The sequence below is a fragment of the Canis lupus genome, chromosome 23, assembly GCF_011100685.1.
Source record: "Canis lupus familiaris isolate Mischka breed German Shepherd chromosome 23, alternate assembly UU_Cfam_GSD_1.0, whole genome shotgun sequence".
NCBI classification, from domain to species: Eukaryota; Metazoa; Chordata; class Mammalia; order Carnivora; family Canidae; genus Canis; species Canis lupus.
In genome coordinates this window covers 30814956-30840974 of record NC_049244.1, presented here as the reverse complement: position 1 = coordinate 30840974, position 26019 = coordinate 30814956, and the positions used below count along the sequence as shown (strand labels likewise).

The following is a 26019-nucleotide window of genomic DNA, read 5'->3' as shown; positions in this document are numbered from 1 at the left end:
GGGCTGTAATGGGAACTAGAGATCATGAATGCAAAATGCTGAACACACTGATACACAGTCAGTGCTTAATTAATGAGAGTTTTCTTTTTGTTCTTCTAGTACCCTCCACAAGAGAGATCTAGATAGAAAAACTGCACTAGATGACTGTTGAGTGACTCAAGAAAAAGTACAATTCAGGCTTATGGAGTCTCTAATATGTGCCCAGTGCTGACCTAGGCACTTTACAGTCTGATTTAACCCACAAAATAACTGAGGAAGGTACTGTTACTTTTCCTTTTTGCAGAAGAGGCAAATGAAGATCATGGAAATTAACACAATTGACCTTGATCACCCAGGTAATTAATGGAACTTGACCTGGGTCTCTGTGACCCTCAGGGTGATGCCTGCTATCTTACATTGCCCTGAACACTACAGGGAACACATCTATCTGAGGTATGGGGAGCACTTTATAAATGACATAACTCTGTGCAAACACAAGTCAATGCTGTCATCTGTTTTTTTTTTTTTTTTTTGAGAGTGAGTGGGGATTGAGAAGGAGAGCGAGAATCCTAACTAGGCAGCACACTCAGTGCAAAGCCCAGTGCAGAGCTTGATTTTACCACCCTGGGATCATGACACGAGCTGAAACCAAGAGTCAGATGCTTAACTGACTGAGCTACCAAGGCCCCCTTGACATCTGCCTCTTGAAGGCCCTAAGCTAACACAGTGGATATTAGTCCTATTTTTATAGGTGAGAAAACATTGGACCCATGGTTAAGTAACATGGTCCAAGCCCCACAGGTGACTAGGTGAAGTGACTAGCAGGAGAGGTGAAGTGACTAGCAGGAGAGGTGAATTTCTCAGTACTTGCACATATATCCTTCCAGCCATTGGGTAGCAGGTATATTTGATTCCACGAGCCAAGCCTTTCTGTCACACCAGGCCTCTTCTCCAGTGATTTATGCAGGTTTAATGTTAAAAACAGTTAGGGAGCTGTGACTTATTTCAGTTTGGCTCCTTCATTTTGAAGATGAGAAACTTGACATCCTGGAGGGGAGGATTGGTCTGGTGATGCCAGCCTGAGGGGCCTGTAATTGTCCAAAGGCTGGGTTGGTCCCTCTGGCTGGCCTCACTTTGGAGGTTGGAGAAAGAGGCCCAGGGAGTCCTCGGGATATGGAAGGAGGCCAGGCTGGAGATGAGGCTATCGGCCTAGGGAAACCAGGTTTGGGGGCTTACCGTCTGGCTTGCCATCCTGGTGGGTGGGACTACAAGGCTCCCAGCAGGGGGTGCTGGTTGGGAAGCACAGAGAAGAGCTGTGAAAGCATGGGCATGACACTCTGGTCCAGCTGAGGTGATAGCCCCTGGACAAGTCTGCCTGGCCCTGAGGCTACTCCCCAATCCCCTTGCTTCCGTTAGTTCATAAGCCCCAAGGAGACAAACCTCCTGGTCACATTTCCTTCTCATTGCAATTTATTCTACTCTTTTCATAGAGTAACTCTGATCCATGTTTTCTTATGTAATAACTACAAAGTCATTTGGGGCCTGTAAGAGATTTTATAAAATAATATACATAATTATATATATATACACATACACATTCCATTTTGACTAACATCCACAGAATGATGAATATAGCCAAGAACTGTGTGGCCACATGATATATTATCTTGTTGAATGCTGTACTGATACTCCAGTGGCATTAACTGCATGTCTGGAAGGAAGCCAGAATGCTCTGGGGTGCAGTGCACATGGAACTTCACATATCCAGGGGCAGAGAGAGGTGCTACTTTGCTTCAGCCTGGCTCAACTTGGATTGGTAATGAATAACATCTGCAGTTGGCCTGGTTCCTGTTCTCACCCTCTATAGAGCCTTTCATCTTTTTCGAGGAGGGAGGGTGAAGACATTCTTGAGAATGGATGCGGCATGTGCAGGAGAAGCCAGGGAGCTTGGCAGAGCCACGAGACTGACCTCCTGATGAAAACCCAGAGCACTGACAGCGGTCCACGAGGACCAAGCCAGTGTCCGGCCCAGAGGGTGCTAGCAGGAAGTAGCGGGCTCTTTGTATCCTGATGGTGGCAGCAGAGACCAGCTCAAGAGGCACATGGCTCCACTGCCCCAGCCAAATGTGGCCTGGATCTGATCACTTTCGGGTTTTCAGCACATCTGAACCTCTGTGTGGCTCAGGAGACAAAGAATTTCTCAGTACTTGCACATATATCCTTCCAGCCATTGGGTAGCGCTTATGATCTAGAAAGGTTGTTGGAACTGATGACATTTCTTCTTGGGCAGGCTTGAGATCTGCTATGATCACTGCCTGCTTCCAACAGAAGCAGGGGATTCAAGCACCTACCTCGCAAACCCTGGCCACCTGAAGTGTGGTTTCTGGAAGATGGAAGAAAGCAGGGACAAGGCCAGAGTTGTTCTGAAAAGCCAGGTGTGAGGTAATCTATGCATGCTACTAAACCAGACTGCCTGAAACATATGGCAAACTGGCAAAGAAGATCCATGTAGTAGAGTGAGCTTTAGGATAAAGCTTATCTGATGACTAGAGTGGGATTAGGCTATGAAAACAGCCTGGATATTTACTCATCTGTGCTTTGAAAGAGCATGGTATTCTGAAGCTGGACAAGTATTCTGTCTTGATGCCCCTTGTATCAGGGCCTTCACAGGGTTCCTGAAGGATGGTCCCACAGCAGCTGGGGCCATGACTAAGGACAAGGAGCTCTATGTGGAGGCAACTAGGGCTAATGCAAGGATCTTGGTGAGTGAGGGCTTAGGGGAGCCTCCTGTGTGGACAGTGGAAATGTAAGGCAGATGCTGAAGGAGGTGGAGTCTGTGGTTCCAAGAGGATGCAAGAGTCCACTTTGTTTTTTTTTTTTTTTTGCAAGAGTCCACTTTGAACAAAGGATTCATACCGTTCTTTAGAAAGTAGTATGTTCTATCACAGCACCTGAAGGCTCCTTTCAGAGTGCCGGGAGCATTCTCTAGGTGCAGTGCCAGGCTGTGTCCTTGTATCTTTCTTGGCTGACATTATCATGCATGGTTTAGGCAGCCCATAGGTTTTCTGGCTTTGTAGTAAGATCCAATTTCAAACTCACACATGGCAAAAATGGCTGTAGAAGTCTTTTTAGAACCATAAAATACACGTGGGCGTGGCCTATGGGGTGAAGGTTAGACCTACCCTGTCCTGTCCAGCTTAAAGAGAAAAGCCCAGGTGGGGAGAGGGTTCTAAGAGCTGGGGGAGGGAACCACATCATATACCTTGATTCCCTAGTGCTTGGCATAGTGCCTGGCACACAATGGGAATTTGGGAAATAATGTGTTGAATCAGACAAAGAGATTCTTTCATCGGATCTGAGCTGATTTATGTGATTGGGACCCTGGGCAAGTCACTTCACCTGGTGACTTAGTCTTTGCCTGTAAGGTTGTTCCTTGCATACTGTGTTTATATTTTTTACTCCTCTGGCTAGTCTATTTTGAGGATGGATTGGTTAAAAATAATGGGAACTCACTAAAGCTTCTAGAGACATATCAAGAATGGAAAATTAGAAAGCTGTCTCTAATGTAGTTACTTCTCAAATATGACCACTATTAATAATTTATTGGCTAACAGAGCTACATTTTCTCATTATCACTCTTCTGTTTTAGAAGTGGGCAATCACAGTTTTAAGCATTCACGTGTCTTTCCATGAGAGACAATAAAGGTACTTAATGAAAAAATAAAATATGCAGCTTGCAAACATTTTCCTGAATTGGGCCCTTCAGCAGAAGCAGCCTGCCCACCTTTGACCTGGAAAGTTTGCTTTGCTTAGCAACTAGAAGGAAACAAAAAGCCAGGAGAGGTGGCTTCTGGAAAGAATCCAGAATCTAGATTTAAAAAGATCTTGTCGGTAAAACACCAGGTAGAAATTATGCTCATGTCAAAGGCATATACCTCCTGTACTAATGTTCAAATGACCCATAGCATGAGGAAAGGCTAGGAGAGCTGGCTTAACAGCCTCTTCTGTGGAAAATTTCTGGGGTTTCATTCCTCTTGAGATCAGGATGAGCCCATGGTGTGATGTGACAGCCAGTACAACTAACAGAGCTAATGCCAGTGTTGGCTTCCTGAGTGTGACTGAAGTGTCCAGAACAAAGGAACTACCATCTGCTCTCCTCTGCCATGGCTGGGCATGTGGAATGTTGTGCTCCCTTCTAGGAGAGCCGGGATAAACTTGTGGCCATCCAGAGTGGCCGATGATGGGGTAGGGCCACAGCAATGTGGCCCTATAAAGAGACTTGAAGGAATAAGGATTAGCAGCTTAGAGAAGGAAAAGCTGTCTTTGAGCACCATTTTAAATGTTTCAGGAGTTGATAGATAGACTGCTTTTTTGTGTTTCAAAAGGTTTCAGAGGGCATAGCTTAGGACTACAGAGTGGAAATTATAAAGAGCAAATGTCAGGCTTCCAAGAGAGCTGGGTAACAACCTGAGGGAGTCAAAGGAGAATGGGCTGCCCAATGACTGAAGATCACAGGGGGGTTTCTCACCCCTGGAAGGATTCAGAAGGAGGCCAGATGATAACTTTATAGGGATGGAGTAAGCTAAGATCAGTGAGGATTTCTGTAAAGTTATCAGAAAAACTCTAAGAATCTAGGATCAAGTATATGGGGAAGATATAAAGGAAGTCCTAAGGTTCAGAGTGATTATATCAGGTTCTTTATGGAGACATCAGGGAGAAGGATCTTCCAAATTCTCATTAAAGGAGTGACAGGCAGCAGCAAGGAGGTGCTGGTGGCCTGGGGAGAGCCCTTCTTTACCAGTACCAGTGGAAGCAAGCTGAGGACCACATCGCATCCAGCTCACATCACCCATGAACAAATAAATCTGGGGAGGAGGGAGAAAATAGCTAAATTCACATGTAACTCTCCAGCTCTCAATTTAGCTATAGGAACTGCTGCTTTTGTCAAGGCTAATAGCAATTCCTGCAAGGTCAAAGCCTCCTCTCCTTTTTTTGGAGAAAGAGAGAGAGAACAGGAGGACAAGAGATGAGGGAGGGGAGAAAGACACAGAAAAATGGATGTGAAGTGGGAGAGGAAGGTAAGGGCTCTGCTATTTGAAGGTTGCATGTTTAGAAGTGCCAACATTCACCTACTGTGTCTTGGTGCCATGTCACTACAGCTATGAGCAGGCTGCCCTTGAAGGTGAGTGTGGCAGGGTGGTGTCATGATAAGAGCACTGGGCAGGAAGACAGTGACCTTCCATCCCAGGCCTGCCTCTCACTTAACTTTGGGCTCCTGGGTGAGCCATGGCACCTCTCCAGCTTTGTGTTTCTTTCTGCAAAATGCAGAACTGGCCTGGACTACTTGGAAGGTTCTCCTCAACTCCTGGGAGCTCTGTCTTTATGATGAGTGGACATCTGAGCCATATCCTGGCAGAGCTAAGGATGAGGGGTAGGGATAACCCATGAATCTTGTCCTGTCACCCGGTTTCTTAGAATTCTGGGACATTTTGTGGCCTATCTGGTGGGAACTGTCCAGCTCTGGGGCAAAGGAACTCTGGGGATAGACAAGTTGATGTGACAAAGGGTGAGGAGGGAGATAGGGAAGAGTAAGGAGAGGGGGAGGCACTTACAGCAGGAAGAGATGGGCACGCTGATGGCCAGGATCACCCAGGCGATGTCCATCTTGCTCAGGCAGATGGTGGCCCTGTGCTGGGGTTTGTCCCCTTCGGCCACATGAGATATATTCCCTGCTGTTCCAGGCTTCCAGGTCCCAGCAGGGACCAGGCGGTTGAGGAAGTTTCCTGTGGCTGTGGACACCACTGTGGAGAGAGGACTGGGCACCCTGTTGGTCATGGTGGGGGTGGCTGTAGCCTCCTCCTTGGCTTGGGAAATAGTGCTTTCTGAGCCCTCGGTGGGATGGGATGGGGCCTGCGAGGTTGAGGATGTTCCCTGAGGAGTCCCCTTGGAAGGGGCTGAGACACTGGCATTGAAGGCAGCCTGGGTGGGCCCCGCGGTGGCTGTGGAGACCCCAGAGCTGGTAGATGGAGGTCTGTTGATGCCAGGGGTGACAGTAAGCCAGGAGTCACTGTGGCTGGGGCCATCCTGTGGGTCACCGCGGGGGTGCTGAGAAGGCACTGGGGCAGGTTGTGGACTGGCAGGGGCACCTGAGGCTACTGTGGTGTCCAGCTCCCCTCCTTGGCTGGTGAAGGTAGAACCATCCCCCTGGCCTGCTCTGCTAAGGCCTGGCTTGTCCTCTGTAGGCACCAGGGGGTTGGTGGGTGGTGCCCACGAGGTCCTACTGGGCGCCATGGTTGTGGCCACTGTCTGGGGCTGTGGCAAGGAAGAATAACCCCAGAGTGGGTTCCTGGAGGTGAGGGTAGAGGGGTCAGGTTCTACAGACCCTGTAAAGTTGCCTTTGTAGATCTGAAAGATTTTCCCCAGAGGCCGCTTCTGCCCCAGATGTGTGGAGCTCTGATTTCGTCCCCGTTGGCCTTCCTTCCTCCCAGAGTGGCCACTGGGTGCAGGCAGGACAGAGCGTGATGAACTGTTGGCCCCCTTCCTGGAAGAGCCTGGAGGCCTGGGAGGCCTGCGCGTGGTAGCCCGGGTGGGTGCTGTGGTGGGACGGCTGGTGGTTGCCGTTGGCTTTGTCAGCAGGATGGTGGGCACAGCCTCCCCCTGGGTGTGGCCCTCTGAGTAGGAGGATGTGGTTGCCATGGCAGCAGGAAGGGGCTCTGTGGGTAGGGGGCCTTCAGAATGTGGGGTGGTTGCTGTCACCGTGATAGTGGAGATGGTGTTTGTAGGAGGGTGTCCATCTGGATGGGGTGTTGTCATTGCCATGGGAGCTGTAGCCTGTGAGGAAGGTCCATCGGGATGGGGCGTCAGTGTGACCACAGAAGTAGGGGTAGTTGCCATGGAAGAGTGTCTGGTAGAGCTGAGGGATGCTGTCACCATGGTGCCTGGGGTGGTGCCTGAGGGGAAGACCTGAAGAGATTCTCTGGGAGATGGTTCCTGGGTGGCAAATACCAGTGCTTCAGTCAGTGCCAAGATCAGGAGGAAGCCTTGAGAGGAAGACAGAGAGAAGAGGTGAAATACCTGGGAAGTTGCTCAGAGCCTAGACTTTCTTTACTCATGAACCTATGGAGCTCTAGGAACTCAAAGGAAACATTAGGAATGTTCTGGAGGTCCATACTGCCACTGTGACTCCCAGAAGCAGCTTCTCAGAAAAGGCTGGGTTGGATGTGGGAAAGATTGTGGCCTCTGAGTGCCTGTTGCCCCTCTGCGTGAGCCAGCTTGAGTCAAATGTGGAAGGCTTACTTGGGCAGAGCTGACCAACTCTTATGCCCTTTCTGAATCTTCTACTATGGACTGGACAAAGGCACAAATGGTCAGACCTCCATTTATTCAGGCCCATTCACTGGACCAGTAAGGAGGGTCTCTATCCTCTCCTTCACCTTGGAGAACACAAAAATGAACAGGGCAATCTCTGGATTCTGGGTGAGCTCAAACAAATCCACAAAGAATCCTAAAACAAGGCAGAGACATCTTAGTGCCATAGGATAGTGACAGGCAGAAGGGGACAGGGGTCCAGAGGGTGGCCAGATCTGGTGCCCATCTAGCACTTGGCACACAGCCTGGAAGAAAAGATGCACTCTATGAATGCCAGCTGGTTTTATGGTTGTCGTTAATGTTAACTGCTTTTCCTATGGCACTCACGTGGCTAAACTGTCTGTGGAAAATCACTTGTAATACCCAGCCTTTTGAGTAGGAGGACCTTTTTTGAGCATTAAAAGAAAATCATGGATTCTTTCTGATGATCAGTGTATATGCTTTTAGTTCATCGAGAAGAGATGCACAAGAACAAAAACCTATAAATTTAAAAATACTTCTAAATATATGTGGATTTTATTAATCACAACAGCATGTGTCAAATTTTTCAAATAACACATCTTGTATAAATGTGAGACATAGGATCTGTTCAGATTATAAACTGGAAGACTGGCCACCCCAGTACTACACATGGGCTAGGAAGAATTTAGTCTCCACTGCTGAGGAGTGGCCTGACATGCTTTTAAGGCCTGATTCTGACCTGTGAAGTCCTTTTTCTTATGAACCACTTCCTGGTTACTCTTATGCCCTACCTTCAGCTCTGCTAGCCACCCAGACGATGGTAGAAATCTGTCTCTATCTGGTAACTCCCTGGGAGCTTCCCTCCCCCTTCAGATTCAAGCAAGATGAATGGCCAAAGCAGGGTTCCTGGCAGTGACTTCTACATGCCTGGGATGGTCAGTGAAGCTGCTGACAGGGGAAGGCAGGGGCCCTGGTGAGCTTTCAGAAACAAAGAAGGGGAGATCATCTCCTGGCATGCCTTTGAAATGGGCCCAGGACCACCACTGAAGCCACCTCTGACTTAGGTGTGGGGTGGAGTCTGAATGTGGACCAGTTCCCCTCACCCTACACTTATGAATTAGTAGGTGAAGGGAGGCCAAGGGACTATAGATTGAACAGAGTATAGCACATGCAGACTTTAGGACCAAAAATTTGCCTAAGCAACCTATTTCTTTCTAAGCTTTCTTTGGTGATTTAAACCATATATTAACAGTAGGCTCTTCTTATTCAGGTCAATCCCAAAAACTAATTTCTGAGCATTTGCTTTGGTCCAGTCTTTCATGCTTGATTTAATCCTCACAACCACTCAGTGGGGTAGGAAACAGATCTCAGGTAGATTAATGAACATGTTTAAAGTCCCACCACAGCTGCCATATATGAAACCGAGCTGTATCTAAAATGCATGCTTTTCTTGGTCAACCACCACCAATGATTCAGGAGGAGGAAGAGGAAAAGAAGTTGCTATGCCATGATGTTCTCATTGGTTCAGGGTTATTCCAACCCTTCTCTTGCAGCCAAACACCACAGGGACAATCTGTTCTTAGGGATAGGAGTCCTGACCCCTGATATTTTGAGGGACATTCCCTTACAAACTACATTCTCTTACAAAACTCTTACTGTTTTGTTCATGAGTCCCTTGGTTCAGTATTAAGTGTTAAAGATTGAACTTTGTGTCCCCCAAGTTCATATGTTGAAGCTCTAATCCCTAGCACCTCAGAATGTCACTGTATTTGGTGACAGGGCTTTTAAAGAGGCTATTAAGTCGAAATGAGGGCATTAGGGTGGTCCCCAATCTAATCTGACTGTGTCTTTATAAGAAGAGGAGATTAAGACACACAGGTGATACCAGAAATGCTAGTACACAGAGGAAAGGCCACGTGAAGACACGATGAGAATGTGGCCATCTTCAAGTCAAAGGGAGAGGTCTCATCAGAAACCAATCCTGTTGGCACCTTGATCTTGGTCTTCAGGGCCTCCAGACTGGGGGAAAATAAATTTCTGTTGTTTAAGCACTCTCAGCCTGTGGTACTTTGTTATGACAGCCCAAGCTAAGACAGCTAATCTTACATTAGAGATCCCTCAGATAAAGGAAAGGCAGAGACCAGGGCTTGTGTGCAGGTAGTTTATTTTGGGAAGTGATCCAAGGGCAACAACCATGGGGGTCTGAGATGAGTCAAATAGTGAAAATCAATCTACAGCACGTTATGAGTTGACCAGAATGAGCAACTCATATTTGCTGGGGACCTCTGAGGGGCTGAGTAGATTGTACCTCAAACTGTCTTTGAGAGACAGCACTCACTTGCTGAGCTGTTCCTGATGTGGGAAACAAAGGCAAAAGAAAAATTAAGTTTCCTTACTACTTATAGCCGATTGACAAGTCCTGGAAACAGGCAGTGACATTCCTCTAGGAACTCAGCTACCTCAATGTTAATACTTTGCTAAAGGCAAGAGGCAATATTATCCTGACCCCCAGGATGCTGTAAGTCTTCTTTAACACATAAAAATTCCTTTGGAAAGTTCCTTTGACTTTCTCTCCCAAGATACACATTAGCAATCTTCCTCCAAGCATATGGCCCACAATATATATCTGAAGGGTCTCATGACTGAGTTTTTTCTAAACAGTAATAAATGATCTTTTCCTAGCAATAGCTAGCCCAATCAGGATATTGGAAACCTTGTTTCTAAAATATCCTGGAGGCTTGTGGTGTCCCTAACCTCCTCCCAACTTGAAAGTGTATAATCAGTCGCCTGTCACAACCTCAAAGCAGCTCTTTCTGGCCATGGGTCCTGTGCCTGTACTTTAATAAAAACACCTTTTTGCACCAAAGATGTTTCAAGATTCTTTCTTGGCTGTTGGATTCAAATCCCAACATTTCCTACATCATTCCCATCCCACTGGCCCAGGGCTACTCCACTGGTACTCATTCCTCTGTATTCTCACTCCTGCATGAGGCCCATAGCCCATGGAGCTGTCAGAGAAGCCCTGGGCAAAGGCCCTATCAGGGTATGCCTGTACCCAGGTGGTGGCTGCTGTGACAGCTGGAGTTAAAATCAAGGGCCCAGAGGATTCCTGGGGTAGAACACCAGATGTGCTAGAGACAATCAGAGACCAGAGACCAAGGACATGGCCATCTTTTGGCAGCGGCATCAAGCGCAGTGCAAAGCTTTCAGAGATCCCGAATGATTCCAGTAACGGGTGGGAGAGGAGCAACCCTGGCCTCCAGAAAAACTTTGCAGCACTCTAGAGGCAAAGGGGTTAACATATCCTAGTCTTTAAAATACTCAGGGAAAGAATTTCTCCTGATTTTCTCACCAAGAGCATTCCAGAGGTTAAAATCCTCCCAGCTGGGAAGTATGACTACAATTCTTCTTGCTCTATGACTTACAATGTAAGTAAATGCTTGCCTTTGTTGCTCCCTCTCCCTTTTTAAAAAAAGTTATCAGCATCCTGTGAGTTATTTTTCTCTCTAGGAAGACTGATAAGTTACCTCTCAGCCCTTTCTTTCTTAGACTTTATAGTAAACCTTTGTTTGGTACAATGAATGGGTATTGCCATCTGGGTGCAAAGAGTTTTCATTTGGAGGATGACATTTAGTTGTCACAGTGAAAGGGGCCCTAGAGGTAACTTAATCAAATTCTCTCATTTCACAGAGGAGGCAATGGAAGGAGCAAAGTGACTTTTCCAAGAACTCACAGCAGGTTGAGGACACAGCCTGGTCCACTGCCACTATTTCAAAGCAATTTTACATACGTATCATAAAAATTGCTACCCTGTTGCACTGTACAAACACTTCCTTCAACCTCCACTGTCACCTTCACTAAGGAAATCAGACATGACTTTACCTCTCCTCTTTGGCATAAAAGGTTAATAACTGAATGGAAGGGCACATACTGTCACATTAACTGTGCAAGGCCTTCAACCCAGGGCTCCCCTATCAGATGCAAATTTTCATTCAAGTCCCTTTGTGTTGGCCTGCTCGCTCTTTCCCCCACAATCTGGGGCTATCGTCGCTTTGCATATCATTTGCATAGATTTGCATAATACCCTATAGAGGCTGTAATTCCAAATATGAAAGAGAGACTAAACTAAAATTTAGCCTGACATGCTTTAAATGTGGAACCAAATTTTAAAGCATCTCGGAAAACGGACAAGTGTGGGGGGTAGAAACTCACAGACTGATGGATGTCCAGATGTTGCAGGAAGGCCTCTTCCTACCTAGAATTCCAATGCATACATGATCCCAGGGCCCAAGGAAAGGAAAGGTTCTTCTCCTTCTGTTTATTTGGTTAACTGCCCACATTGCATATTGGGCATGATATTTGCATCTGGCAAAAGCAAGGAGGGAGTTGGTGAAGAGAGAGATGGCTAATTTAATGTATGAGGTGCTTCCTATTGCCATGCACTGCTTGCAGGGCTAAGCTTGTCCTGTTATATTTAACTCTCATAACAACTGATAAGACAGGTATTATTATTAGGTCACTGTTGCACCTGAGGAAAAGCAGCACAGAGAGGTACAGAAACCTGTCTTTTGTCATACTGGTGGGGAATGGAGAGCGGTGATTTGACCTGGCACCTTGACTTCAGAGTTTATAGTCTTGCACCTGGGTGGTTCAGCTGGTTAAGCACCTGACTCTTGATCTCAGCTCAGGTCTTAATCTCAGGGTTGTGAATTCAAGCCATACACTCAGTTCCACACTGGCATGGAACCTACTTAAAACGGAATAAAACAAACAAAATAACACTTTCACTCAGGGATCTGCTCTGCACTACCCCTCCCCCCTACCTGCTAGGCTGTTCTGCATATTAAAAAGCAATAATCCATAATTTTTGGGAACCGATTTTCTATTACTGGTCTTTTGACTTTTCTTTCCTTACCTGTTTTCTTCAGGGCTCTATATGACACATGTAGCGTTCTTTTAATAAGATGGTCAATTAACTTTATCCTGTAAAGTTAAGTAATTAGGGGAAACTTGTAGTAGTCCAACAAAAAAGCTGGAAATCCTCGCTTTCCCTCCCCTTGACCCTAGGCAGGCCTTTGTGACTTCTGTGAGGAAAAGAATGGGGCAGAAAAGGTTACACAGCTTCTGCAGGTTTCTCTTGGGTGTCTCTGGTCCCATACAAGAAGTCCAATGGCCTTTAGGCCACCATGTGGAGAAACTGAGTGGAGGGACCACATGAAGAGCAATAGAAAGGCCTAAGGAGCCCCAGCTTTCCAACCCCAGCCAGGCATCAGACATGACACTGAAACAGCCTACAGATAACCCCAGACCCAGCCACTGTTGGATTGCAGCCACAGAAGAGACTCCCAAGTGAGAGCTGCCTCACTGAGCTCAGTCAACTCGAACATTTGGGAACAAAGTAAATGATTAAGCCACTGTTTTGGGATAGTTTGTTTTATAGCAATGAATGACTGGAACACTTAGGAATTTAGCTTCTGAAAAAAAATGAATTTAGCTTCTGCATCCAGTGTTTTAACAAAAGGAAAGAGTATCTACAGCATACTGAGTTTGATCATCAGAGTCTGTTCTCAACATGGGAAGGAACATACCATCTTGCTAGGAAATTGGCTTTTCTAATTTCAAGATTATCATCTTTTAGTTGGAAGGGATATTAGGACTCTCTGGTATCTAACTCCTTCACTTTACCGATGAGAAGGTTGAGGCCCAACATAGTGAAATACTTACCATGGGTCACACAGCTACACTGGGTTAGGACTGGGAGAGATCCAGGCCAACTCACTGCCCCTCCAATCCTGCTAATGCTCCAAACCCAAAGTGTTCTCTTTATATCACCGGCCCCTGTATTCTACTGTGTTCCATCCTCTGAACGTCAACGTTCTCTTTTTATTTTATTTTATTTTATTTTATTTTATTTTATTTTATTTTATTTTATTTTATTTTATTTTATTTTATTTATTATTTTATTTTAAAACATGTTTTTTTTTTTTTATTTTTCTATTTATTTTATGATAGTCACACACAGAGAGAGAGGCAGAGACACAGGCAGAGGGAGAAACAGGCTCCATGCATCGGGAGCCTGACGTGGGATTCGATCCCGGGTCTCCAGGATTGTGCCCTGGGCCAAAGGCAGGCGCCAAACCGCTGCGCCACCCAGGGATCCCCGTGCTCTTTTATTTTAAAGATCAAACATGAGCTCCTCATTTCTCATAGCATGGTTTCCCTGAGAAATAAATATGCACCACTGCCTTCAGAATGTGCTGGACAAATGCTTTTAAGAGGTAACTTATGCTTGTGACCTTGGCTTCTTTATGAAACCAGTGAGTTTAGGATGTAAATCTCTGCTTTTGCCCTCCTTCCTGGCAGCCAGGCCTGTGGCCTCCAGCCAGCATGAATTTCCTTGTGTTGCTCTGGGAGGCTGACAGAGCACAGCTTCCTAAGAAAAACACTACAAAGAAACACATGTGAACACACACACATGCATGCATACACAGCACAGATTCTCTCTTAGGAATAGGAAACAGGCAAGAACATCCATTTGCAGCCCAGGCCCTTCTATCATCCTCATGCTAACATATGGTCAAGTCTTTCTCAGTTCAAAACAGCTGCTATGTGGAAGTACCAGGATTTAAATTCAGGTTCTCTGATCCTGGATGCTTGAGATCTTAGGGACTAAGAGATTTTTGATCCAGGAAAATATCCTACAGGAGCACAAGAACATATGAGGATAGGCAATGACATACCAATAGAAACAACTGTGATGACCACAATTAAAAAATAAAGCTTTCCCCAAAGATAGCAACACTTAGGGGAACTATGCTACCTTTTATCTTCAGCTTTAGCTTTTTGCCTTGCACATTTAGCTCCTCTTAGGACAAACATTTTCTACCTAGAACTCCTCCTTGGTCTTGAAGGCCTTGTTAGACGTCCTTCCTTGTGCCTGTAACCTTTATGCCTAACCTATTCCAGCCCTCATCTCGATGAATGGAAATGGTGAGTGTCTCGTTTGCCTGTCTGAACTCTAAACTGCCAGAGGGTAGAGATTATCTGGTTCAATGTTGTAACTCCATATCTAGTGCAGTTACTGACTATAATGAATATTTGCTGAAGGCTAAGAAACCTAAATCACTCATTAGGCAGCTGTGGCAGTTTATATTTTCCAAAAATAATCACTACAATACATCCCAAACCATTTACTCTTCCTAAATGTGGCTTGGCACTCCTATTGGAGAGGTGAGATCTCTGTTCTCTTCCCTTGAATCTGGGTGGGGCTGTGACTGTGGCTGAAGTGAAGCCACACGACTTCTGAGGCCAGATCATAAAAGGTGGGCACAGCTACTTCCTAGTTCTTATTTGTCAGTGCTTCTTCTCTGAAGCCAGCCACCATGCTATGAGGTAGCCTGAGTAGCCCACTGCAGAGCCCATGTGGAAAGGACCTAAAGCCCCTGATCTTCAGTCCCAGCTGAACTTCTATATAACAACCAGCACCAAGTTGCTATCCTAGAAGTGCCATGGAGCTCTCTGGCACACATGTACTTTGTGGTTTGGAGGACAGATGGAATACAGGTGGAGGACCGTATATGGTGGATACAGTATATTGGAGGATATGACCATTTCTTCAAGGAGCTGCTAATCTAGAAGGGAAGAAAATCAGCTATGACAGAGGCACAAACCCATACACCAAAGACATTCTTTCAAAGGCTCTCTAAACAAAAATGAAAAGGTCAACTCAGCTTCTAATAAAATAACAAGATCATTAATATTCAGGGAACATCTCTCTGACATCATGGGAAAGAATACAGTCCTGACTGGCTTGTACTCTCCCAAAACTAAAAGGAAAAGGCTAATAAATACAGTCCTGACTGGCTTGTACTCTCCCAAAACTAAAAGGAAAAGGCTAATAAAAAATGTTCTCTGCTTTAGAGTAGAGAAGATGAACAGCATTACCTCAGCCAGGTGATCAAGGTCAACATCAACAGTGATAAAGTCATGGTGACAGTATGTATCTTTGATGGTACTTTGCCACAGTATGTGCCCTTGATGGTACTTTGCTTCTGTAGCTTTCCTTCCCCTATTAACCCAGGCTAATGATAAGAAAAACATATGAAAAATCCAAATTGAGGGACATCCTACAAAGTATCTGATCATACTCCTCAAAACTGTCAAGGTCATCAAAAACAAGGAAAGTCTGAGAAACTATCACAGCCAAAAGGTGCCTACGGAGATATGACAAATAAATGTGATGTAGTATCCTGGACAGGATCCTGAAAAGAGAAAAAGGACATTAAAAGAAAAAGAAGAAAATGTGAATAGAGTATGGACTTCACTTAATAATAATGTATCATTAATTGTGACAAATGTACTATAGTAATACAAGATGTTACTAACAGAAAACTGAATGTAGGGTATATATAGAGAATTCTCTGTTCTACTCTTGGAACTTTTCTCTAGGTTTAAAACTATTCTAAAATTAAAAAAAAAAAAAGAAATATTGAAAAAAAAAGCTCCACATGGGTTTTGGAGGGGGATAGAGCTGAAGGCAGGTTTGCAGGCAGTGTTCCCAGCAACTTGGTATAAGATTTTGTGTCCACAGATGGGGGCATGCAGATAGGACAGTGGGTAAGGGGAAAGCCTGAGTCCTACCCTGCCCTAATGGTGGCTTCTGGCTCTTCAGATTTTTCTTAACTTAGTGGATAGATTCTGATCTAACCTAGCTACTGATATGTTGTGGAGCCTACTTAAAGAGAAAAGGGAAAAAAATCCATTATTGCCACATCTTTCTATATTCCTTTTGATTCTCAGCTTTTTAAATATTTGCATTCAGAGCCAAGTGTAGAGTTTGGAGGTAAAATGGTCAAAGACTGACAGCCTGAACACATAGTTTTAAACCAGTGCAAAATCTAACTGAGGGGTCAGGGTAAATGGCATTCACGTAATATAAACGATTATAACTTTCTTTACCCAGGAAGCAGGATACATGAAAATCCAAGCTTATTTATCATTGCTACAGGGCTAGATTGCCCTGCCATTTAACCATGGAAGCCATATAAGGTATTAGATATGGCTACCTCCATCCTCATTCAAAATTTCTAAAACAAACAAACAAACAAAAAAACCCACATGCTAGATGATAATGTATCAGTCTAAAAACCCAACTTTATTGTCATTTTGTTTTGACAAGATCAAGACATCTTGACATCTTTAATATTTCTGGTCAGGGGCAGCCCAGGTGGGCCGCCTTCGGCCCAGGGTGTGATCCTGAAACCCGGGATCCAGTCCCACATCAGGCTCCCTGCATGGAGCCTGCTTCTCCCTCTGCCTGTGTCTCTGCCTCTCTTTCTCCCTCTCCTACTGTCTCTCATGAATAAACAAATAAAATCTTTAAAAAAATATTTCTGGTCAGAAATGATGGCTCCCAGCCCACTACCAGGACACTCTGTTCCCATTCATATTGTGGCCCTTCTCCCCACAGAGCGTGAGTGTGAGGGAGTAGGCAAGAGTCTGGGGGCGGAGGTGAGGGTGGGCAGTGGTATTTAGGAACAATTCTGGCTCTGTAACTTCCTAGTTCTGTGACTTTAGGCAAATTAGTTGAGCTTTGTTTTCTGCAACTACACAATAAAGATGATAATGTCTAACTTTAGGGTGCTTTCAGAGGTAGGATAGAAGACTAAGAGATAGAGAGGTCCCAAAAAGTACTGGCATTCAACAGGTGGCAACTGTTATTTTAGTTTCTATTACATTTAGGTCACTCCCCTGGGACCGTGAACTTCTTGAGCATCTGGAGCTCAGGAAGTTAGTTCACTGACTCATACAAAGTACAGATAATGTTTTCTGAACAATATGGGAATAAAAGAATACTTAATTCCATATATTTAAGTTATTTGCAGCTGAATGCTTACAACAAAATTACAAATATTTCTTTAAAAGATTTCTTTCTTCTTTCTTTCTTTAGGGTTGACGGTAGGGGAGGTGGAGGGGGGATGGGGATGGGGAGGATGGCTTCGTGCGGCGGCTATGATTCTGGGTTTATTCGTTCTGCTCTTTTTCTTCCTTCCTTCATTCCTCCTTCCTTCTTCCTTTCCTTCCTTCCTTCCTTTCTTTCTTTCTTTCTTTCTTTCTTTCTTTCTTTCTTTCTTTCTTTCTTTCTTTCTTTCTTTCTGACACACACAGAAAGAGGCAGAGACACAGGCAGAGGGAGAAGCAGCCTCCATGCAGGGAGCCTGAGCCACCCAGGGATCCCGATATTTATTTCTTTAAAGACAGTGTCAACAAAAGAAAGTAGTAAACAATGTGAGTCCTGTGTTGATGCAGTATGAGATGTGTGAGTGTGTGCATGTGTGGATTTATCCCGTTTTTTACTTTGCTTGTTTTGGTGATTAACATCAACTAGTTCAAATGAACACAACATCCCAAAGACAGGGTGAGGCAGGAGAAGGCTGAGATTCTCCTACATATTCTCCTAAGATCCTCTTCCATAATTGTGCCTATCACTGTATGTTCCATTCATAATTACAAAAGCAAATTAGCCTTCATTTCTTTCCAAAGTTCTAAAAGGTTGTGTGAGAGTGTGTGCCAGGATTTGGGCTTTACAGAGACATGTCTCAGATTTGGCTTCATGGTTAAAGGTGTATTCTATGGGCAGGTTTTGATGAGAGCAGTAAGGAAGCAGTACAAATAGGAGGACTTACTGTTGAGAGCCAGCTGATAGGGCAGCCCTGCAAAGCCCATGGAGTCTCCAAATGCTTGGTTCCTATAACCCCCCAAAATGATCCCCACAGGGTCAGAAGTCCTATAGCTTGGGTTCAGTGGGCTCCTCAGCGAGCATAAGAGGATCTTTGAGACCTCTCAGGGTCTCAAAAAAAAAAACCCTTTGGATAATCCTGGGACCCGCACAAAGAGGATAAACCCACTAGTATCTATTTACACTCCGCTTCGAATTCTCAAAAGCAAAAAGGAGAAGAAAAGGCACAAAGTTCTGACCTAATCATGCCAGAGAATCACTTACTTAAAAAGAGCATTGGGGCTTTTGACTTGATATCCTCTTGTGCTTGCTGACGTCTGAAGCATTATCTCTCAGCACCCATTCCTCCTCACAGAAGAGCTTACTGCTTACTGAGAGCAGAATAGGAGGATAGCAGGGACAGTGGAGAGTCTAGGAGGAGGAGGGGGAGGGCTGAGTGGAGAGGCTGACGTCAAAGAAGGGTGTCTGCTCTCTCTGGCACACTGGCTCACCTGATCCTGAGCCCCCACAGCTTCTCCATGAGCATTGTGCAAGGCTGTTTGGTATTCTTGCCTGGTTCCCTGATGGGGCTGGCTACAGACTGTCTGGTACTGCTCTCATCAGTTGCCAAAGGTTCACTGCCTGTTCCAGTTTGCCTGGAACAAAACGACTCAGGCAACACAGCTGTGCATCCTTGTGAAATTGCCTAATTTCCCATTTCAAGGCAGGATGCCCATACTCCAAGGTATAATTTAGGTTTTGGGCATGAACTAGATTTCACAATTGAATTCTGAAAGTCAGCCCTCCAAGCTGTGAGTGCTTGGGGATTAAAGCTTTCCTCCCGGTTCAATCTCTCTTTCTCCCCAATACTGATACTGATAACTATTCACTAATTCTGGATTTCCACTTACTGAGTACCCACTATGTGGCAAGCATTCTACTAGGTGATTTTTATATATTATTTCATTCAGTCATCATAAAACCCTATGAAGGAGAAAAGAACAATCTTAATCCATGTGATTGCAAGGGTACACACCCTCCACTTCCTTATTCTCCTTTTGAGTATAAATCTATGGATTTAGGTCCCTGAATAATTCAATGTGGACCTGAGGATAGATTTCTGGAGGAAAAACTAATAAAATCATTTTCTGTACATACAAACCAAGGAGACAAGAATAACACACACAGAACAAGGAGAGAACAATGGAAGATGGTCTGTAATTCATTACTATGAGGGATGTAACAGATTTTATGTGCAGTAGCTTGGCAGGGAACCCATGAAAACCAGAGGAACCCAGGAAGGTTTCCTGGAAAAGGAGAAATTTGAGCCCCTTACTACCATTCCACCATTCATTCATTTCTTCATATGTTCAACAAACATGTATTGAGGGCTAAGCTGAGTATGGCTTTGTGTTTCCCAGATAAACTGGCATCCTGATCCCAGCCATGGGGATGGCTGCTATTACCTCATTCTCCATCACGGGTACTAAAATGCATATTGGCAAAGAAAGTTCTGGCAAATTCTGAAAAGGATTTTTTCAGAATTTATCCATGAGTAGAAAACACTTTAGCACTTTGTATTTTACAGTGTGCTAATATTCAGAATCAGAACACACTTTTTAATTATGTTTGCTCCTATACAAATACAAACAAAAGGTATTTTTACTCCTACAAACCCATTTAATACTCATATTTTATATAAGACGCGTCTTATTCCCTAAAAACAAGGTTCAGAGAGGTTAAAAAATTTATTCAAAGTCACAGATTCGATGAGGAATGAAGATGAACACATAGCACAATTCAAATCCTGCCTCTGACTTGAACCCAAGAAAATAAGATCAGGATCAAAACTGAAGTACATTGCTGAAAGACTCTAATCCCAGGCTAAGTCTGGGGTGGTGTGGGGACCACCACAGCCCAACTTCAGAATGTTATCTTTTGTAGACACTCTCCTCGGTAGCAAAAGGTAGCTGCCTCTACTTTCTAGGCATGGGCTGGAGGGGAGGTGGTTCCTTACCCCAAATTTTGGTTAGCTGTTTTCCCCTTACTCTACCCACAGCTTCCACAACTCAGGTACTAAAGCGGATAGGTAAGTGGTGTCCCCCCACTCAAATGTGATCCAAATTTCTTTTAGAACCTAGAACACAGTTTAAATCCTACAGACCTAGGAATAGGATACTTTATAATAAGGCGTGCTTAAGTTCTTTAAATTCTTTTCTTCACCTGTCTCTTGTCTTTCCTGGAGAGATGGGGAGAAAACAGATCCTGGAACCAGGTATAAATTCACTCACTAGTTGTATGACATTGTATTAATCTCCCAAGTAAGCTGGCTATGTTGGGGTTCTGTCTGGTGCTTTCCATTCACCATCATATTCTCTCACTGGTTCTTTAGATTTTGCACTGAGCAGACAGTGAAGCCTGCTATCTAGGTTCCTCCTTCTACCCCAGCAAAGAGGCTCTTGTTCTATAGATGCTAGGAGTACTGGCACACAGCTGAGTTTCTTCAGGCATCACTGCCTTGCTCAGGGTTACACTCCCTTCCTAGAAAACCTGGATCCAATGAACTGGTTTCTGTGGGACTGATCTCCTTACCTTAATTTGGGAGGAATGTAAAGGACCACTTCAGCTCTGGAATTTCCCATAAGGTTGGCTGAGGCCTTCTGTGTGACTGCATCACAGCCCAACTTCTCCCCCAGCCCCAGTCCTGCTTCCTTTACTTTACTAAAAGTGTTGATTCTGGGAACACTACCAAAAAACATCCTGTATGCACATTTGTAGCTCATAGTCTGCTTTCTGGGAACCATATCTGCAATATATAGTATCCAATCACTCCTGATGAGGAAGAAGAGGATGATTCCTCCTCTTGTCATTCCTTTCCTATGTCTTACTCATACAGTAACCATTATTTCTGGTGTCTTACCTATATAGTCCTTCCATCTCATTTAATATCCCCTTAAAGTTCACCACTTTGGGGGTAGCCGTAGCCTCTCTCAGTGTACCCCTTTCCTGGTTCTAGTCATCTTAACCACGAATACCATGCTAAATGATAATATGTAAGACATATTCTTGTCATTGTATATTTCTCACATTTTTTCATCAGCTTGGAACCTCCTTGAGAAGAGACATTTTCAGATTTAATAAAAAAATATTCCTCTCACTCAGGTTTGAGGAGAAGATTGCGACAGAATAGGAGGACCTTAGGTTCCTCTCATCCCAGAACACAACTATAGAAGTATCAAATCATCCTAAATACTCCAGAAATCGGCCTAAAGATGGAAACAACAAACTCCACAACTAAAGGGAGAGAAGAGGCCACACTGAAGAAGGTAGTAAGTGTGGAAGTATTGTTTAGGGGAGAAATGGATTGCAGGTGCTGCAGAGGGGAGGGAACTGTGGTCATGAGATAGAAGGGAGAGAGAGAGAGAGAGGTATGCACAGGGGAATGCACAAGGAGAATGTTTCCCCAAAGTTATTGGCTTAGAAAACAAAAAGGGCTGAATTTTGTGAGTTTTTGCAACCAGCAGAGCTTAAAGCCTAGAGTTTGAAAGGTCAGTGGGCTTGACTAGGAAAGAGCCCAGAGGGCATTGTTCTGCTCCTAGAGAGAAGGCAGGCAAACAACCCAGGGGCAGATAGTGTGGAAGCAGTGATCTGAAGAACACCTGAGGCACACAGTTGGGAGATTATTCATTCGCTCTTCCCAGAGAGTATCTCTGAGAGGCAGTGTTCACAGAAATGTCCCTCCAGGAACAAGGGAGCTGGCCGGCACCATTTCCGTCGTCCCCTGCCCCTCAGCATAAACACAGAGCTATCTGCAGGAGGCAGCACAATGCCAACACTAGCTGCCTAACTGGTTTACATCAAGCCCCACTCCCCTGTGCTCTGGCGGGACTGCCCTTCTCAGTCAAGCTTGCTTCGGTCCTAGTGTGCCAGGCCCCTCTCCCAGAAGACCAGCACAAACCCCTCTCCACACTGCATCTCCCAGCTAGCGTTAGTTCTACAGAACCTAAGTTCTAGCAGAGTTGGTATCAGTTTTTATTTCACAAGCAGACCATAGCACACCTAGGTAAACTCACCATATTCAGGCCAGGGACTAAACACTGCCCACAGCAGGCAAGGAGAGTCTTTGCAGATGACTGGCCTGAAAGAGCAGCCAAAACAACAGCAGAGCACACATAGCACACACCAGAGACAATCCTTGAAGCACCAGGCCCTGGGTATTACATGACCTCTTCTTCATAAGGCCATTATTTTCAGGAGCAGGAGACATAACTTTCATCACATAAAAGAAGGCAGACTTAGACGAAATGCCAAGACAGAAGAATTTATCTTAAATGAAAGAACAACATAAAGCCATAGTTAGAGGTCTAAGCAGAACAGAGATAAGTAACATGTTTGATGGAGAATTTAAAGCAATAATCATAAAGATACTCACTGGGCTTGAGAAAGAATAGAAGACATCAGTGAAATCCTAACCACAGAGATAAAAGAGTAAAAAAGAATTAATCAGAGATGAAGAATGCAATAAATGAGATTGGGAAGAGGCTGAGGCGATGAACAGAAGGCTAGAAGAAGAAAAGGAATGAACTAGTGACCTAGAAGACAAAATAATGGAAAATAATGAAGCCAAACAAAAGAGAGAAAGAATTATGCAACATAAGAATATATTTAGGGACTAAATCTATTAGTGACTCTGTGACTCCATCAAGTTTTGTAATAACATTTGTATTATAGGAGTTTCAGAAGAAGAAGAAAAGAGAAAAGGGAGCAGAAAATTTATTTTAAGAAATAATAGCAGAAAATTTCCCTAATCTGGGGAAGGAAACAAACATCCAGATACAAGAGGCACAGAGAACTCCCATCAAAATCAATAAAAGCAAGCCAACATGAAGATACGTTGTAATTAAATTTACAAAACATAATGATAAAGAAAAAATCTTAAAAGCAGAAAGACAAAAGAAGTCCTTAACTTACAAGGGAAAACCTGTAAGGCTAGCTGAAGATTTCTCAACAGAAACTTAGAAGGAAAAAAAAAAAAAAGAAACTTGAAGGGAGTGAAATTCATGCTATAAATGTTTGTATTAAGAAAAAAAGGTTCAAATAAACAACATTACACCACAAGTAACTAGAAAAAGGAGAAACTTAGCTGAAATTTAGTAGAGGAAGGAAATAACAAAGAAAAATCAGAAATAAAAAATAGCGACCAGAATGAAACATAAATTAACACTGAAAATAATGACCAGGTTTTCCCCCCAAAAATTAAAATTGGCAATGCTTTAACTACAAGACCAAAAGCCAACATGAGAAATGGAAGAGAAAACAATAGATAACCATGGAAATACACAGTGTGAAAACAGATTACTATAAAAATTATATAGTAATAAATATAAAAAAAATCAGAAAAGAACAGTTAGAAAAGAACAGTTCTAAAAAACACACAAGTTACCAAGATTGAATCATGAATCTTGAATCCAAGAAATAGGAAATCTTAGAATAACAAGAATGAAAGTTGAATTAGTTGATACCAAACAGGGTAAAAACAATACAAGAACAAAAAAGTCTAGTTTGTCCAACATAAATATTGCTACTCCAGGGCAGCCCGAGTGGTGCATCGGTTTGGCGCTGCCTGCAGTCTGGGGTGTGATCCTGGGGACCTGGGATCGAGTCCCACATCTGGCTCCCTGCGTGGCGCCTGCTTCTCCCTCTGCCTGTGTCTCTGCCTCTCTCTCTCTGTGTCTATGAATAAATAAATAAAATCTTAAAAAAAATAAATATTGCTACTCTAGCTTTCTTTTGACATCAATATACATGATAAATGTTTTTCCATTTCCTCAGTTTCAATCTTCAGATGTTGTTAGGTCTAAAACGAGTCTCTTGGAGGCAGCAAACAGATGAGTCTTGTTTTTATATCCCATAGGTTTTGGAATATCGTGCCTTCTTTTTTCTTTTTTTGAGATACACTTTGATTTGACGTTTGATTTCTTATTTGGCCCATGGCTTGTGCAGTACTATGTTAGGATTTACATATTAAATTTTTAATATTTACATTGTAAATTTTCTTTGTTTTATTGTTGATCTTTAATTTTATACCATTGTGGCTGGAAAATATACTTGGTATGATTCTAGTCTTCTTAAATTTGTAATAATTGTTATGTCTCTTTTTATATGATTTAACTAGGGGATTCTTCTCTGTGTACATGAAGAAAATGTGTATTCTATTTTTCTTGGATGGAATGTTTTTATATATCTTTTAGAACCATGTTTTCTGAAGTATGTTTCAAGTAAAAATGTTCTTGTTGAAAAACAAAACCTTAACTGAGAGTACTCATTTAAAATAAAGCATATCAGAAAGAAGGTACAGGGGGGAGAAATGGGTGAAACAGGTGAAGGGGATTAAAATTATACTTAGCATGATAAGCACTGAGTAATGATATATGGAATTGTTGAATCACTATATTGTATACCGGAAACTAACATAGTATTGTACATTAACTATACTAGAATTAAAATAAAAAAGTTAATAAACCAAAATAAAAATATTCCTCTTACCAATCATATATACTGAAGACACCTAATCCTGTTGGCTAAACATTTGACAAATCCCTTGTCACTACCTCATCTTCCTCTCTCACTCATTTAATTCATTCAGCACATATTTACCGGGTGTCTTATCTGAGTACTGTTTATGTTATGGGACTACACAAAGAAATAATGTTTCCACCCTATTCTCCAGGGAGTTGTGGTTGAAAAGAAGGGCCTTGGGTAATGAGGCTACACTGAAGCCAGACTGCTAATATTCAAACCCCTCAACCCCCGTGTTCTAGCCCAGTGACTTTGGGCAAATTACTTAAGCTCTCTGTGACTTAATTTCCTCACCCATAAAATGAGATTACTAACACTATCTCATAAGATTATTGTGAGGATTAAATGAGTTAATATATAAAGGGTTTATAACACTGTCTAGCACAAAGTATTAGATCTAAGTCTGCACTCCTCAATATGGTAGCTATTGGCTACATGTGGCTACTGAGCATACCAAATGTGGTTAATTCAAATTGAAATGTTCTGGAAGTGTGAAATACATATCTAGTTTTGAAGGTTTACTACAAAAAATGTAGACTATCTCAGTAATAATTTTTTGTATTGATGATATGTTGAAATAATATTTGGATATATTTGATTAAATAAAGGTCATTAAAATAAATTTTACCTTTTCATTAATGTGTCTATAATTTAAAATGATATATAGGGCTTACATTTATTTCAATTGGACAGTACTAATCTAAGTCTTTATGAAAATAATAATGAAAATCAAAATATAACAAATGCAATAAAGGTAAATGTATTGTTAGAAGTGCTACTTAAATGTGGACCATCAACAGCATCAGTATCAACTAGAAACCTGTTAGAAACATTGACTGTTAGGTATTCTAGACTACTGAATCAGAAACTCAGGGAACAGACTATATATTTGGTGTGTGTGTGTGTGTGTTTCAATCACTTCCAGGTGATTCCAATCTTATAAAATTTGATAGGTACTTCTGATAGGAGTGCAGAAGGATTGGTAACTGGTTCTGTTGGAAGAGAAGACCATGCCATCTATTTGAGTTACAGAGAAGTGGTAGGACAGGGGAGGCCATGTAGGAAACGGTCCAGGCATTTAGTTTCAAATACAAATAGGTAGCCTACAGCAGTGCTCCCACTCTACTTGGCAACTACAGTTGCAGCTTTTTCTGGAAACAGTGCCCTCTGGTTTGACTGGGTCTGTTGTCTTCTATACCTTTTTAATCCAAAGTAAGCCAAGAACAAAGGGAATCTAACATTTCTGCCCTCAGTGAAATTATTTTGCATTTGTAAAGCACAACCTCAAAAGTATGTTTGTTATTCCTAGTGTTGTGCTCACACCAGGTGGATGTGGAGCCTACTCGGCAGCCTAAGTTCAGAATCAGAGTGCAAGAGAACAGTTGCAATAGCTGTTCAGCCCATAGCAAGTGGGT

At 43.3% G+C, this 26019-nt stretch overlaps 1 protein-coding gene across 28 annotated transcripts in view; it reads right to left on the bottom strand.

The window, feature by feature from the left end:
* Positions 1–26019, bottom strand: part of TMEM108 (transmembrane protein 108) — a 343329-nt gene that overhangs the window by 9314 nt on the left and 307996 nt on the right. For 24 of the 28 annotated variants that reach the window (XM_038570880.1, XM_038570881.1, XM_038570882.1 and 21 more), the window contains one exon: positions 5592–7019. In XM_038570880.1, coding sequence (XP_038426808.1) covers positions 5592–7019 — 1428 coding nt within the window. Of the gene's footprint in view, positions 1–5591; positions 7020–11520; positions 11674–12223; positions 12292–18310; positions 18479–26019 lie in introns of those variants that run through there. The other 4 variants (XM_038570898.1, XM_038570895.1, XM_038570896.1 and 1 more) reach the window with 3 other exon arrangements.